Source organism: Melanerpes formicivorus, unplaced genomic scaffold (assembly GCF_026170545.1).
Source record: "Melanerpes formicivorus ecotype bairdi unplaced genomic scaffold, bMelFor1.0.p_v2 SCAF_3, whole genome shotgun sequence".
Lineage (NCBI taxonomy): Eukaryota > Metazoa > Chordata > Aves > Piciformes > Picidae > Melanerpes > Melanerpes formicivorus.
The window spans coordinates 19,925,575-19,941,208 of NW_027142355.1; the positions used below are offsets into that span (position 1 = coordinate 19,925,575).

Consider the following 15,634-nt stretch of genomic DNA (forward strand, 5'->3'; position numbering starts at 1 on the left):
CTGTTTGCCTTTCCTCAGGAGGCAGAGCTGGAGCGCCTGGAGAGAGAGTTTGCCATTCAGTCCCAGATCACAGAGGCTGCTCGGCGCTTGGCGAGCGACCCAAATGTCAGCAAAAAGCTGAAGAAGCAGAGGAAGACATCCTACCTGAACGCCCTGAAGAAACTGCAGGAGATCGAAAACGCCATCAATGAGTACCGCATCAAATCTGGAAAGAAGCCGACCCAGAGAGCCTCCCTGATCATAGATGGTAAGTGGCACTTGGTGCCATGGCATCATGGAATGGCCTGTGGAGGGCAGCGAGCCAAATCCTTGCCTTGAGGCACAGATTTTCCCACCGTCGTCTGCCCTCCTGCTGGGAGGACTCCATGGGTGTTGTCAGATGGGCATCTGGGCCACGTGCTATGCGGCGAGGATGTGCTGGTTCACAGCATTAGGAGCCCCGTCACACTGTAGATGCTGAGTGTGTCGGGAGAGCAGGCTGTGCGTCCTTTGTTCACCTATAAAACTGCTCTGTTATCGTCTCCTCCCGAGTGCTGCTTTACAAATGTAATTAATGTTAGCAGATTGGGGTGAGCTCTCCAGCTGAAAGGCAGCTGTAAAATCAAAGTGGTAGCACATCATTGCCGTGTTCAAGTGCTTGCTTTCGTTTTCTTTTTTCACAATGTAATTCTCAGGGCACTTTATGGTTTACTGGGTTGTTGATTGGTTTCTCATGAAATCCATTAACTTTCTGCTGTGGTTCTTTCTCCTTTGCTGATTTTGCCGTTTCCCTTTGACTTGCAGAGCTTTTCTCTGTGCCTTTGTAGCAGGAACTGAGATTAGAGATCCTATATTTATGACCTGGGTTCCAAGTTGCACCACAGTCATGGATGACAGACAGCCCTGAGGACACAGGATGGGGGAGGTAGCTCAAACGTGTGCACACCAAGGACATGAGAGCTTCTCCTGCTGCTAAGGAGGATGCTCAGAAAGCGTTTCCCTCAATTACACAAACCTGTAGGCCTTTAGTTAGCAGCAGGATGGTCATTTTAAGAAGACAGAAATCAAACCCAGAGTTCTTAAGACCCCAGATATAAATCTTGCTAATGGCACCCTGCCATTTTGCATCCTCTGGGAATCTCAGCCCTCTGTTGTCACTCAGTCCGAATCCCTGTTAATTGAAGAGTTAGCAGCTCCTTGAAAGGCCTGAGAGCCCTGGCCTGCAGCTCGGCCCTCCAAGACTGAGAGTGGGCTGACTCAGTTGTTTATAGGAATCTTGCCTCAGCAATGTGAGGAGGAAGATGTGGGTGACTGCTTAAAGCCAAGACTCAGAGGACAAAGATCACAGTGCAGTTCAGCACTCCATCACTGAGATTCTCAGGACCATCTGACCTTCTTTGTGTTTTCTCCCTTCTAGAAGGAAACATTGCCAGTGAAGACAGCTCCCTCTCAGATGCCCTTGTTCTCGAGGATGGTATGTTGGCTGCTGCATGTTTTAGAGGGCAGGAAGGAAACAGGGAGGGGTGTGTGAACGCCTGATTGACACTCAAAATGGAGGAACTGTTCTGTGTAGTAATCCATTCAAACATCTCAGCAGCAAAAACACTTGGTTTCCCCTGACTCCACTTTGTAGTCAGACATGAGGCTTGGAGCAGTGAGTATTGCTGAGGTTACTGCTCTGAATTCTTTCAAAAGACAGTCCCAGAATGCCCTCTTATTTTCTCTTAAGGTTTCAAGTGTTTTAATGCATCACACACTCTTGCTGGCCATTCCCTCACAAAATAGGAATGTCAGCCAGAGTAGTTCTGAAAGTTGGGTCTTCACAATGCTCATGAATGCAACCAGGGAAAGTGGGGTAAGGAAGCAGGCGCTGGAGGCTTGATGATGTTCCCTGGGGCTGTTCCTCCATTGGAGGTATCTCACAGATGTCACCTCTCTCCCTTCTTATCTTCACAGAAGATTCTCAGGTCACCAGCACAATATCCCCTCTGCAGTCCCCACACAAAGGACTCCCTCCCCGGCCACCCTTGCACAACAGGCCTCCTCCTCCCCAGTCACTTGAAGGCCTCCGCCAAATGCATTACCACCGCAATGACTATGACAAGTCCCCCATCAAACCCAAGATGTGGAGCGAGTCATCTTTGGATGAACCCTATGAGAAAGTCAAGAAACGCTCTTCACACAGTCACTCCAGGTAAGCCAGCTATCGCGGAGCTCCATCACAGATATCCTCTGCTTTCGGGAGGGATGGGTGTAAGCCCATTCAAAATTTACAAAGTTATCCCTTACCAAAAGGAGACTTGTAGGTGTTTTGGCCAGTAAGCACATCATAAAAGTAGGCTGCAGCCACACAACTGCAGATTTGTCTCTCAGTGTTATTTAAAAAAAGAACAAAGAAGGATGGTAAATCATGAGGGTTTTTACAAGCCTTGGCCTTGACCTCTGGCTACTGCAGAAGTGTAAGTTCTGAGATGCAGCTGAGAGCAGCAGCTGACCCAACTCCTACTCACCCTGGCAAGATCACAGGCAAATGCCTGACATCTGGAAGGAGGTGTAGGAGCCCCTTCCCCAAATTCCTTCCCAAGAACTGAAGCAGGGTGTTTGCTCCGCAGCAGTCACAAGCGGTTCCCCAGCACCGGGAGCTGCGCTGAGGCGGGAGGGAGCAGCTCGCTGCAGAACAGCCCCATCCGGAGCCTTCCACACTGGAACTCCCAGTCCAGCATGCCCTCCACGCCCGACCTACGGGTACGCAGCCCGCACTACGTCCACTCCACGCGGTAAGTGCCCAGCTCCAGGCTCACCTTGTTTGCCTTGACATGAACACTCTTGGCTTGAGCTTTCCCCTGGGATACGAATTAATGCCCTCCTCAGCAGAGGACACAAGCCAGTCCTGTTCACCCGAGAGGCTCATGTCTCCTGAAATGAGATCCTGAAATCACTTCAGATAAATATGATCCTGCCCCGTATCTCTCCCTCAAAGTAATCCAACTCTTCTTCCCGCTTGGGACCTTTCATCTCAGAGATTGTTTGTAGGTACTACAAACCTCATGCTACTTTTTAAAGGGATGTGGTCCTGCTGCTAAATTCTGCAGTAAATTCCTCCACGGATCCAGCTGAAGATAACGTGTTTTTTTCCCATGTGATGCACAATGTTGGGTAGTGTGATTTCTCCCTCAGTGATAAAGTGTTTGCACATGTGATCTTATGTGGAGAGCCTGTATAAAGCAATCCATGTGAGGATCCAGGCAGCCCTGGAATAAGCCCAGAGCTGACAGAGGAAAAGAGATGAGAAGTGTAAGGGAGGTGATCTGATGTTTGTGGCCCAGTATGACTCCAGTTTTCAACAGGATCTCTACAAGCTGCTCAGCTTCATTGCTGTTTTGCTTTCATGGCAAACTCCATGGACACTGTGGGAAGCAGAGCTGAGCCAAAGCTGCGTGCTGTTGGGTGTCCAGCTCTAAGGGGTAGTGCTAACATCAGCTAGCTCCCTATAAATCAAGAGTCATGCCAACACATCTGCCTTGGGCAGAGACAAGGCCCTGGGTAAAGCTTGTTAGCAGTTTTTGGCTGGGAGTACTTGAGGTACTCCCTTTCAAAAGTGTGATGTTTTTAACACTGGAGCTGAGCAGTGTGAGAAATGAACCTGGCACAGTGCTTGAGAGGTGGCCTTGGCTGGGTAGGGTCCCTTTGGGTCTTTGAAACAACCGTTGTTCAGTCTGGCTCATTCATGAACTGCATGCCCTGGCCATCCATCATGAGGGTGTGTGACTCATCACAGGGTGTTCCTGCTCCTTGAACAGGTGGCTGAAGCTCTCAAACAGGCAGGCTGAGTAGAGACCACCCAGACTTGCTTGTGAACTGAGCCTTATACACTTGTAATTGGGGGTGGTTGCCTGGAGGGCTGTTAGCCACTGACAGTCTAACATGTGCTACCCATGGCTGGGGCCCTGTAAAACCTTGCTGCTTGAGAGAGATGACTTTTCCAAAGGCCAGTGGAAACATAACTGAATTCTGGCCTGAGCGTGGGCAGTCAGTCTGCCTCATACCAGGTGGATTGTACCTGTGCAGGGCATTCACAAGCCACCTGCAAGGGAAATCCTAGCACTTGTGAGCCTAAGGTCTCAGGAGGGAGACCTGCAGGGCTGGAGGGAGTTTAGCCAGCTAGCACAGGGACAGTGCTGATTCAAGCAGCTCTCTGTTGGGACCCCATCAGCAAAGCTAGCACCTGAGGTCCCCAGGTTGTGCTTTTCAGACTGCGTCTTTCCCTGGATTGCAAACCACAGAAAAATCAGGCTGGGCAAGGGTTTGTGGTCCTTGTGGTGCTGCAGACTGAATGTCACCACCAAGAAGACAAGAAGAACAGGAATAGGACCTAATCACCCACCAGCCTCCATCAGGGAAGCAGATTGCTTTGCAGGCAGCAGCCCCAAACAGTGCTGGAGGGTCCAGGTTTTCCATGCCCTCCATGCTAGCAAGGGAGATGGGGATCGCTTTGTCCTGTTGACTTACCAGCCTGGATCTTTTGTTCCTGGTACCTGCAGGTCAGTAGACATCAGCCCGACCAGACTGCACAGCTTAGCTCAGCACTTTAGACACCGGAGCTCCAGTTTGGAGTCACAAGGCAAGCTCCTCGGCTCAGAGAATGAGACAGGGAGCCCTGATTTCTACACCCCAAGGACTCGTAGCAGTAATGGCTCTGACCCCATGGATGACTGCTCTTCCTGCACCAGCCATTCCAGCTCCGAGCACTACTACCCTGCTCAGATGAACCCAAACTACTCCACCCTGGCAGAGGATTCCCCATCAAAAGCCAGAGAGCGACAGAGGCAAAGGCACAAATCGGCAGGCAACCTGGTCTCTTCCAATTCAGGAAGCATGCCCAACCTAGCTGCCAGGAACGGGACAGGGCACCATCGTGTCTACCTGCACAGCCAGAGCCAGCCCTCTTCCCAGTACAGGATCAAAGAGTATCCCCTGTACATCGAGGGCAGCTCCACACCCGTGGTGGTGCGGAGCCTGGAGAATGACCAGGAGGGACACTACAGCGTCAAAGCACAATTCAAAACCTCCAACTCCTACACGGCAGGGGGGATGTTTAAGGAGAACTGGCACGGGGATGAAGCGGACTCTGTCAGGCTCACCCCCTCCCGCTCGCAAATCATAAGGACTCCATCTCTGGGCAGGGAGGGCCACGAGAAAGGCTCAGGCAGGACTGCGGTGTCAGACGAGCTGCGGCTCTGGTACCAGCGGTCCACGGCCTCCCACAAGGAGCACAGCCGCCTGTCGCACACCAGCTCCACCTCCTCGGACAGCAGCTCCCAGTACAGCACATCCTCGCAAAGCACCTTTGTGGCACACAGCCGGGTCACGAGAATGCCTCAGATGTGTAAAGCAACATCAGGTGAGAACTGGGCCTGGGCAAAGGGGTGAAAGGGACAGGCACTTCACGCAGCCCAGGTTCTTACCAGACATTACACCCTGGCTGGAAAGCAGTGCCAGACCAAAGCATGTTACCTGGCCTTCACATGCTGTTCACCAAGCCTGTAGGGGTAGCACTGGGCAAGCCTTGTCTGAAATATTCATCAGGAGGTATTTTTGATGGCTCTTATCACTTTGTAATGATAGGCTCAAAAGACAGGAAGGGATTGAAGCCCTGTTGTTGACAGGGTCTTTCCTCAAGACTGCAGTTGTGTTTGGAGTGATGGCACTAGGGACTGAGGGTAGAGAACCTGGAGAGGTGGGGGCACTCATCACAGTAAGGAGAGGAATGAAGCAAGCAGGGACTCAGCACAGACTAGAAGAATGCATGTCCTCAGTGAAACACTGAAAGCATGAGAGAGATTACATGAGGAGCATTTTTCCTCGTGGGAAAATGTTTGAGTGATGACATCTTTGTGCACTGCTGAGACTCAGTTTTCCCATGCAGCTGCAGTAGGTTTGCTGATAACATGCTGAAATTCAGAGGGCTGAGGTTTGTGCAGTGCTAGGCCTCTGTCATGTAGAGAGCTCTGCACTGCTCTGTGCTGTTAATATTAAATGGTAAGAAAACAGTCAGATTCATTAAACTGAGGAGGCTGCTATGCCTTATGAAACAGTCCACAGTTAAATATTTACTGGCCCTAAGTCACCCCTGGATAAGCTAGTTTGAATAGATCAAGGACTTGGTGCCATGGTCTAGTAGTCATGAGGTCTTGGGTGACAGGTTGGACTTGATGATCTTTGAGGTCTTTTCCAACCTTGTTGATTCTATGACTCTACAACTTGCTGAAAGCCTGAATCCAGCTCTACATGGATGGAATTGCTGGTTAGTTTGTAATGTGCCCACTGCCACCCTTCCACATACCTCAGCCATGGTGTGGGCGACTGTATTGCTCCAACCTTGCTCAGCGCAGGTCCTCATGGCCTCCCTGAGCAGCCCAGTGCATCATGCAGCCATGCTGGCCCTTGGCCTTCTGACATCCCAGCATATTGCCTGAGCCCTGGTAACCACCACACTCACACCACTGGGTCTTTGTGCTCTCTGCTGAGTCCAGCATGGATTCAGAGAAGTGGTTTTACACCAGGCTCCTCCTGCACCACCAACAGCTACCCAAAAAGAGGCTGAGTAGTGCATGATGCCAACACTCAACAGGAGGCCCAGATGTGTACCAAGACAATCAAGTAGCTGCTAGAACAGTCCTGTGTCGCCATTTGAAAACCTGCCTTTCCATTTCTGGTTAATGGACATTCCTGTGCCTCCCAGCATCTGGAACGCTTGGCCTTGCTTAGCTTTGGAAGCTGCACCAGTTCAGTTAGGGAATCTAGAAAGGTGATGGAGTTATGTGGAGAGTATGTCAAAACCACTGTCAATCAGTTCATTCCCCTCCCAGTTGGGTCTTTTAAATCTAAATGTGGCAGCACCTTGGTGAAGTGTGCTCAGTAATCCCAGTTTGTCCTGACCACTTGGCAGCATAGATTGGGTTTGCCTTCAGAGCCAGCTCCCTGTAACAGCTGTAGGAGGATGCTGACTTCAGGGGTTGTCAGCTCCTAGGAGCAGATTAAAATTTAGTTCTCTCTTCAAGTATCAAAGAATTTAACAGTACAGAAGAGAACACCAGGCAGAAACATCCATCATTTGAGAGGAGCAGCCCTAGTTGATAGGTCTGTTGGTCTTCACCCTGTCCTTCAAAGATCATCCTGGGCATAAATATCATTTCAAGGGTCAGCACTGTATGGACTTGAGGAAGAGGAAAGATTAGTCAGGTGGACTTCATAGCTTGACCCTAACACATGGAATTCCTACAAGAACTAGTGCCACTGCTACATTTTTAGTACAGCTTGCTTCTTGCTTCACTGAGGCAAGATAAAGCCTTCCTTCAGTCCCACAGCTGTAGTGTCAGCAACTGCAACATTACACAAATGCAGAGTGAAAGGTAGTTGTAGCTTTTGAGATCTCCAGATCTGTCTTCCTCCTTTGTACACAAAGCAGTGTACTTGTTCAGACTCTCACCAATGTCAGCTCTGGCTGTTAGGGACACAGAGGATTTCCCACCACCCCAGAAACAGGAGGTTGACCTTGGCAGGCTTGGGCACCTCCAGTTCAGGTCCCATGGAGATGCACAAGCCAGACCCTGCTGTTCCAGGCGACAGCAAACCCATTAACTTTCATGCTAGGGAAAAGAATGGTGTTTCACAGGCAGGCGCAGGAGTGTCTGGGTGGTTGTATTCAGCTAGAGGCTGGGCTGGACCAAAGCATTCCTGCAGAGCTGAGGACACATGCAGGCCATGACAGGCAGCAGTGCCAGCAGCAGGCTGGCTGCTCATGTCACATTTGAGCACAACAAACCAGGAACAGGATGAGGTCTGACTCGCAGGCTGTTTGCTCACAGCTGGACATGTTTCTGCTGGTCTGACCAGCTGATGTTTCTGACCCACCCTGACACTTGCACCCTCACCTCACTGGTTCTTTTTCTCCACCCTTTGGTTGTTTTCCAGCTGCCTTACCTCACAGCCAGAGGAGTTCAACACCTTCGAGTGAGCTGGCAGCCACGCCGCCGGGCAGCCCCCACCACATTCTCACATGGCAGACTGGGTGAGTGTCTGGGATCGCGGTAGACCTGGGGAGAAAAACCTCCCCACATGCAAGCAAAGGGAGAGCACAGCTGCGGTCAACAGCTTCCAGGTGCTCCATAGCCTACACCAGCACACAGCATTTTGCAGCCTCCTACCCATGCTCTTGTAGAGGTGGAGTTCTAGCTTAGGCTGACCAAGACATGGCCATGCCATCCACACCCAGCAACACTGCTTCAAGCAGTGCCAGAGGCACAGGGAAAGAAACCTTGCAGGTTCTTCCTGCTTGGACAGTCTCCTTCTTCCAGTTTGCCGTGTGTCGAAATAGCTGATTTTGTTGAGCAGCCATCATGTCAGCTGCCTAGACCAAGCAGCTCTTTGCTAGGTGCCTGCCAGGTTTGTGTGTGCAGCAACCACATTTTTCTGCTAGGCTTTCCCTAGCAATGTGTCTTCGTGACTATTAAGTGCATCTTTTTTCAGCTACCGCTAACTTAACTTGCTTCCCCAAAGCCGTGATATGCAGGTAGTCATTACTCATGGTCTTTGGCACCTCTGTGAGGCAGGGAGCTCAGGAGTAAACAAAAAGCCTCCTGCAAGCTCCCACAGGTATTCTCTAGCAATCTCCTGTACCTCTGTCCTGCCACATGAAATAAAGATCATTTCCAGATCCTGTCTAACTCAGCACATCCCAGACTTTTGCTCCTAAATGGAGATTGGTGAGATCAGCTAGAAAGGTTCAGGCTAGAGACCTCAAAATGCTGTAGGCCACAGAGAAGGGAAACAGGTCCCGAGTTGTGAATTGGGACCAGTTGCGAACAATTCGCTGCGCAGCCACTGGAAAATCTCATGCTCTCTTCATTTCCTGTGGTCACCTACAACCAAGTTTGACCTCTGGTTTTGCCCCAACACTGCTCGTGACTGCACTTTAACGTGGCAAGGAGGACAATCATTATCACAGTCCCCTTAGGCTTACCTTGGATTTTAAGTTCATGCATTTGGATGTCCAACCTGACAGGGCCTTTGCATGTGCCTCCAGCTGCAGAACAGGAGAATTTCTCTGGTCTCAGTTCACAAAAAGTCAAGGCATAGCAAGATGGCAGCTATATTCACTCTACACTCAGATTTCTACCCTTAAGAGTTTGAATTTAGACTCAAATCTTAGCTTCCATTCCAATCCTCATTCCACTAAATACCTCCACAATGATCAGAAATAAAATAGGTGAGCAGCCAGCTGAGAAATCCATTTGGAACATTCCAACTTATTCTTCCATTGAAGACAGGTCCTGCCCCCGTCTCATAGCAAACATGCACCGAGCCCAGTTCTCAGCTGGTGAAAGTAAGTTATCTAGATTTATAGCATAGGCCCTGCACCAACCACCAGTGCAAAGAGAACTGGAGACAAATCTGCACTTATTTCACACCTGAGCATGAATCCCAAGGTGTGTGTACAAAGACAGCAGAGGCAGATCAAACTTACCATTAGCTGCACAGCACAAATCCCTCACTGCAGGAGCAGGCTGTGTCCTCCCAATATGACTCAGAAGCTTGATGGTTCTCCCCAACACGTTTTTGTGTCACTAACTTTCTCTAAAGATGATTCATCACCTTGTTTCCCCCACTGGATTAATAAGCTCATAACAAATGTCTGTGTCACTTCTTTTCTTTAACATTTCCTCTCTCCTCTTTCCTCCTTTTTTTGCTCTCCTTTGTTCAGAGAAGCAACAGACAACTCACCCACTATGGATGAGTCTCAGTCTCCAACCCACCAAAGTACTGATGAATAGAGGTATAGTAAGGGAACGTTTTGTTCTTTCATCCTTCTGCCTTACAGTCTGTGAACAGAGAGCAAATAACCAGCATCCCGCTGGCCCAGAGGAGCAGCCCTATTTGATTGGCTGCTTGGGTTTTGGCAACAAGGCTTCTTTCAGCTCTTGGAAGAACAACTTGAAAGCATCTTGAAGCCCTCTCTGTGCCTTTTCAGCAAGTTTGTGGCTGTGGCACTTTCCTCTGTGAAAGCGGACTTTAGGCCAGCCCGCTCTTCATTCACACAGAGGATGAACAGGCACAAAGAGCACGTGGTAGTAACAAACTTGTGGCTGGGGACATTTCAAAGCAGCATGGACAAAGTGCTGTGGGGAGTCTGGGAGCAGCATGGCAGGGGGGCAAGGCTGGGTAAACAGGGACCTCAAAGGACCTAGACTGAGCACCCAGCAGTGCTCCAGCCATGATGTCAAACACCCCTCTCTCTCCTCTTTCCCTGCCGCAGAGCTTTGAGCAGCACGGTGCTGTGTGGAACAAGGAGCAACCCTGGCCCTGTTCCTATGGGAAGACAGAGGGGGAAGGGTGGAGGGAACAAAAAGCCCTCAGACTATTTCTATTTTAATTAAACTGCCGTGGCCATCTGACACTCTCATTTGAATCTGCAATGATTCACAGCTGGCATCTGTCAAGTGTTTCAAGCCCAGCTTTCTAGAGATAACCCATAAACCCTCATAGTCCATTAGAAAGTTGGGGAAGAAAAGGCTCTTTAGCATGCAGATGGTGATGCCCTTGCTCAGGTTCCTCCCAGGCACTGGTCCCAGGTGTAAATTAGGACAGAGGAAGCAGGAACTGCCAGACTGCATCAGAAATGAGATTGGTCCTGCAAAGTGGGGAGGGAGCCAAGGAAGGAATAAGAATCCCACAGAAAAAAGACAGAAAATGCATGTCCCACTTTCAGCCTCAAAACAACCTCGAATTTAGAAGTTGGTTAAATCGACGTGTGAGGGAAAGATATCAGTTCTGAATAACACTATGCAGACACAGCAGTCCCTTTCCAAACCATCAATGAGATTTTGATCTCAGTGTTTTCCTCTGGCAAGGAGCTCTGGAGAATAAGCCAGAAGACAACCCTGAACAGAACTTTAAAGAGAAATAGCAAAGAACATTCCCATAAACTACCTGGTTTGCTCTACACAGGGAAACACAAAGCCAGGCAGCAGAAGCAGCACTGGCTTCTCAGGAAGGGTGCCCCAAGTTGAGGACTAGGCTACCTATGACAAAACTGTCTTACCCACATTAGTCCTGGCACCATCTCTCCACTTGATTCCTAGCTCATCCCTGGAAAGACACGTAACTCTCAGATTGCCAGGTGATGCACAAGCCTTTGCCCTGAGCAGAAGTGCTACAGGAAGCCACCATTACCCTCTTCCTTCCAGAGCCCTGCTGGGTACAGTCTATGACCAGAAGGGCTGCTCTTCAGACTTGCTCCTTGGAGAACATCCTACTGAAAAATCTCTCTACCCCAGTTTACTACGGGCCAGAAAAGCAAGACAGAGCTCCTTTAGACAAGGCAGAGGCTGCTGCTGTACCTGGTGGGGAAAGAGGCCACACAGAGACAGGTCAGGCACCACCTGTGGTGGGATAGACACAGCTGGTAGGGTCAGCCACAAGCTCTGCTCTCTTGGAGCGCATCCTGCCAGCTGCAGGCTGAAAGCACCACAACTCTGTTGCCGTTCCAGCACCCAAAATTCAGGGCACCCTGGCTGTGGAGAGGCTGCTGAAGCTCGACCTTCTCCTGCTTCCTCACACCCATCAGGTTGATGGGCCAAACAGGACTGCTGGGCAAGAGCAAACTGGGTTAAAGCAGGGTCCTGCATGCTGAGCCCACCCCAACAGTCAGCTCTAGGAGTACCTGCAGGGTGTGAATGTGAAAATCCTGTGTTCCCACCCATAATATATTATCTTATACCCATGGTTGAACTTTCCAGGAGCGCTCATTGACTTAACAAAGATTCCTTTCTCCTGCAGGACTTACAATGATAGCTGTTTCCTGGACTCTCCTCTCTATCCAGAATTAGCAGATGTCCAGTGGTATGGGCAGGAAAAAGCCAAGCCTGGGACTCTAGTGTGAACCCCTGACCTCAAGTTAATCACATCAATGCCATTCTGAGATCACCTCACTGCCTCTCATTTGCCTTACCCAGCTGCACTGTCACCCAGCACCAGCTTCAGCTCTAAGCACTTTTCTCACGATGCAATTCAAGGCCACACTTACAGAACCTGCTGCACGGCCCTGCCACAGCCTGCAGGGCAGCCCTGCAGACAGGCAGCCCTGCAGATGGACAGCCACCACCACAGCCAGCCAGCAAGTCAACCACTGATTTCCTTTGAAACAAGGGAAGCCTTTCAAAGCTTACAGCAAATCTAGTTGTTCCACAGCATGTAACAGCAGTAAGAGTTCCATGACCTGCGATCTGAAGCCAACAGAGTATTAATTTAAAGGGGGAGGTGGAGAGGAAAGAGGGAGGGTGACAGAGGCCAAGGAATGGACATCGTAGTCCTGAAACACCATGGACTCAGTCTCGCAATGAGACCCACACTGCCAAAGATCACCGCACAACATCGGCAGGATGAGTTTGCTCAGCAAGTTCTAGTCACAAAACCTCTTTCTTATTTAACTCAACCACCTCCTGTAAAACAGCATTTCCTTCTTCACTTTGAGCCCACCTACAAGCAAGTAAAATAACCTAACATTCTGAAAAACACCCTGGATGTCTGGGCTGGTATCACAGCATTTCTGTCTACAGGCTACTATTAAACTGGACAAACAAGGTTTACAATGGCATTATCTAAAGCAGGGGCAAGTACTGACAGCAGCCCTGTGGCTGACACAGGTGGCACACCAACGCATGAAGAGGCTGGGGTTGTGTTGGTTGCTTTTTAATAGTCTGATGAAGATAAAAATTGCCAAAACCCCTTTCTACAAGCAGATAGAGCAAATAAATTCTGACTAAACTCTGCACAAAGCGTTAAGGTGAAGTCCAGGGGAAAGCACACGGCACAGTGAAGCTGCATCACCGTATCTGTTCACTCATCTTCCCTCCCTTAGCACCAGTGTAGCAAAGGGCTCGGCACGGCACAGGCCACGTGGGAGAACCGGTCTGTCGAGAAGGAAAGGCTCCACAACCAGCAGCAGACAAGGCAAGCAAGCAGTCACCACAAGAGAAAGAGAAGCAGCTGAATGAGGTGTTGGACACAAGCAAGAGCTGCCTGCTGATACCAAAAGGGATCGTATGAGAATCACGAAAGGAGCTGCAAGTTTACACACACTTTTCAGCAATGCTTTATACATGTCAAGCCATGGAACTTTAAAAGGCCTCAAAGACACTTTTGTACCAAACAAGTGCACAATCTAGGTGGATGTTGAAGCTGGCACGTCTAGCCTTCACTGCGGTGCTATGCTGTTTTTATTGCCACTAGATGGGGGGAGGTGCCCGGCCTCCCCCCGTTTGTGCGTGCAAACGATGATTTCCTATGGGAAAGGCATTAAAAGAAACGGCTGGAGGGGGTTACTTGGTGAAAAGCAGAAACTGAAGTTAGCTTTAGTTTAAGACAGAAGAAAACCCAGTGCGAGTGTGTGCGTGCGCGCGTGTGTGTTCCAAGAGTAACAACAGCATCTACCAGACAAAGTAGGGCAAAACACTGACAATTAAACACCACAACTTGGGGGGCTGCCACACCTTTGGTATTCAGATTGCTGGAAAACTGCATTCCAGGCTGTAAGAGAGAACAGGTTCTTTGGAATCAGGCTGGGAAGCACCACGGGCTTTCCAACACTCATGAGCAGCTCATGTGTTCCACAACGCATTCTAGGTACCTTTGCTTTGGTTTCCTGTACCCACCTCCTGAGCTGCTGTCTGACATCCTTGACATGGCAGGGAGGTGGCCTTGGTGACATGGGAACAGCAGTGGGCAGCAAAGACTGCCGTTTGTCCAGGGAAGTCCATGGCAGAGCCAGGAAGGAAACCCCTTCACGTTCACCCATGAAGCATAAATGAATATGCTTCTGGAAAAGAAAAAGGCACATCCTTTTGTATACTGGCAAGGGGCTTTTAAAGGTAGCCACACAATCTGCCTGCTCCTGAGCTGCCAGGAGGAACCACCACAAGAGTACCCACCCCCTCTGACAGTACTTGAAGCTTTGTAACCGATTGCTGGAAGAACCAAGAGCAGCGATGTTGCATCCCTTATCAGGGGGTGCAAGATGCTGTTTTCACCATCTCTTTGTGCTATGGGGTCTTTAACATGAGAATTATTTCAAGCTTCTAATTGGATTTTTAGCTGGATAAGATAGCACTGATTAGTGACATATACTGATGAGATTGGGTAGCTAAAGTGAAAGGATTAAGGAAGGACCAAATTAAGCAGCAGCAAGTAATTTAGCCCAGATTTTTTTAGGGGCTCTGAGCAACTGTCTGTTTTCTTTTTAATTTCCCTGGTAAGTGGTTTTGGGTTGTTTGGTTTGTTCTTTGGCCTTTGTTCTTTCTGTGTACCTTCTTTTAATTAAAAAGAATTCAACAACAGTGGCACTATGAGGCCTCTGGGCAATACAGGAAGAAACATTAATTCCTCCAAGACCAGATATGCAGTTTTGCAGCAAAGGTTAAAAGGTGGCAGCCCTGAAATTGGCAAGGGGAAAAAAAAATAAATTGGTTAGCCTGAATTGCAAACAGGCTGGAGTAGAGAAAAAAAGCTTTCTGGAAATGGACTGAGTTTGGCTTTGTGTTCTGCTTTTCTGTTCTGCAATCAAGGCACATGTGAGCAGCCAGTCTGGTAGTAAAGACAGATTAAGTAAAACAGGTTTTACTGTTTAGCTCAATTCAATTAAACACAAATGTACATAAAATGTTAATCATGTGAGATTAACATATTTAAAGTATAAGGTGGAGGGGTATATACATAGCTATTCTATACAAGCACTTGACTACCAACTTCACCCCTCCTGGACTTTTTTATTTTCCAAGGCTTCATCTGCCACCATTGTGTTCTCAGTCTCCCCTCTGTCCGGGCAGGGGCCGGGAGGCAGGGTTTATTTTTTAATGCTGTTATATGCAGTCAAGTGTTGAAAATGTTGAACCAGTCCAATTTGTTTTCACTCTGTATTAGTTTTAGTTTCAGGCATAGCCAATCCCCATTCAGGTGCTATCAGATGACCAGTTACTGCTTAGTTAACTAGATGTAAAGTTTTACATATATATTAATGTCAATAGTTTTGTTACAAGTGTGTAAAATGGACTCTCTAGTTTAAAAAAAGGGGGGGGGGGAAGAAAAAGATTAGGTCTCTGCTGAAATTGATTTTAGAGCATGGAAAATGATTTTACTGGATTCTGTTCAGCTGTAATCAAGAAAAAAATATGTATGTTGTAGAAAACGGTGCAGAATTAAAAAAGATCTGCTTTTAATTTATTCTTTTTGTATTAAGAATTTGTATAGTTACCTTTACATTTTGCAGAACGGTGTTGTCAACACTTCCTTATTAAAGCATTTTCAAAATGAAGCCTTGCAGTGCTCTTTTCAGTGGGCACAGCGCCTCAGGAGCCCTTACCCCGGCAAACGCACTGCCGCCTCTGCCAGAGGAACCTCTGCCCACATGTGCGCACAGCCGGCCAGGGTTCCCAGAAGGGACCCTTGTCTGTCAGAGGACTGACTGCAGGAGACATGAGGCATCCTCCCTAAAAATCCTGCCCTTCAGAGATCCCTCAAGATTAAGCCCTCAGCAGCCCCCTGCTTGCTCTATCGCATGTTCTCTCAGGCACCGGTCTCAGGGGCTCAGGAGGTATCTCAG

At 49.0% G+C, this 15,634-nt stretch overlaps 1 protein-coding gene across 5 annotated transcripts in view; it reads left to right on the forward strand.

Moving 5' to 3' along the window:
* Positions 1 to 15,346, forward strand: part of FRMD4A (FERM domain containing 4A) — a 306,449-nt gene extending 291,103 nt beyond the window's left edge. For 4 of the 5 annotated variants that reach the window (XM_068168119.1, XM_068168108.1, XM_068168099.1 and 1 more), the window contains exons 17-23: positions 19 to 247; positions 1,397 to 1,453; positions 1,936 to 2,173; positions 2,592 to 2,756; positions 4,521 to 5,380; positions 7,954 to 8,050; positions 11,818 to 15,346. In XM_068168119.1, the coding sequence (XP_068024220.1) occupies positions 19 to 247; positions 1,397 to 1,453; positions 1,936 to 2,173; positions 2,592 to 2,756; positions 4,521 to 5,380; positions 7,954 to 8,050; positions 11,818 to 11,920 (1,749 nt within the window). In that variant the 3' untranslated portion in view covers positions 11,921 to 15,346. Of the gene's footprint in view, positions 1 to 18; positions 248 to 1,396; positions 1,454 to 1,935; positions 2,174 to 2,591; positions 2,757 to 4,520; positions 5,381 to 7,953; positions 8,051 to 9,742; positions 9,815 to 11,817 lie in introns of all 5 variants that reach the window. The other variant, XM_068168113.1, reaches the window with a different exon arrangement.
* Positions 15,347 to 15,634: the final 288 nt, after the last annotated feature.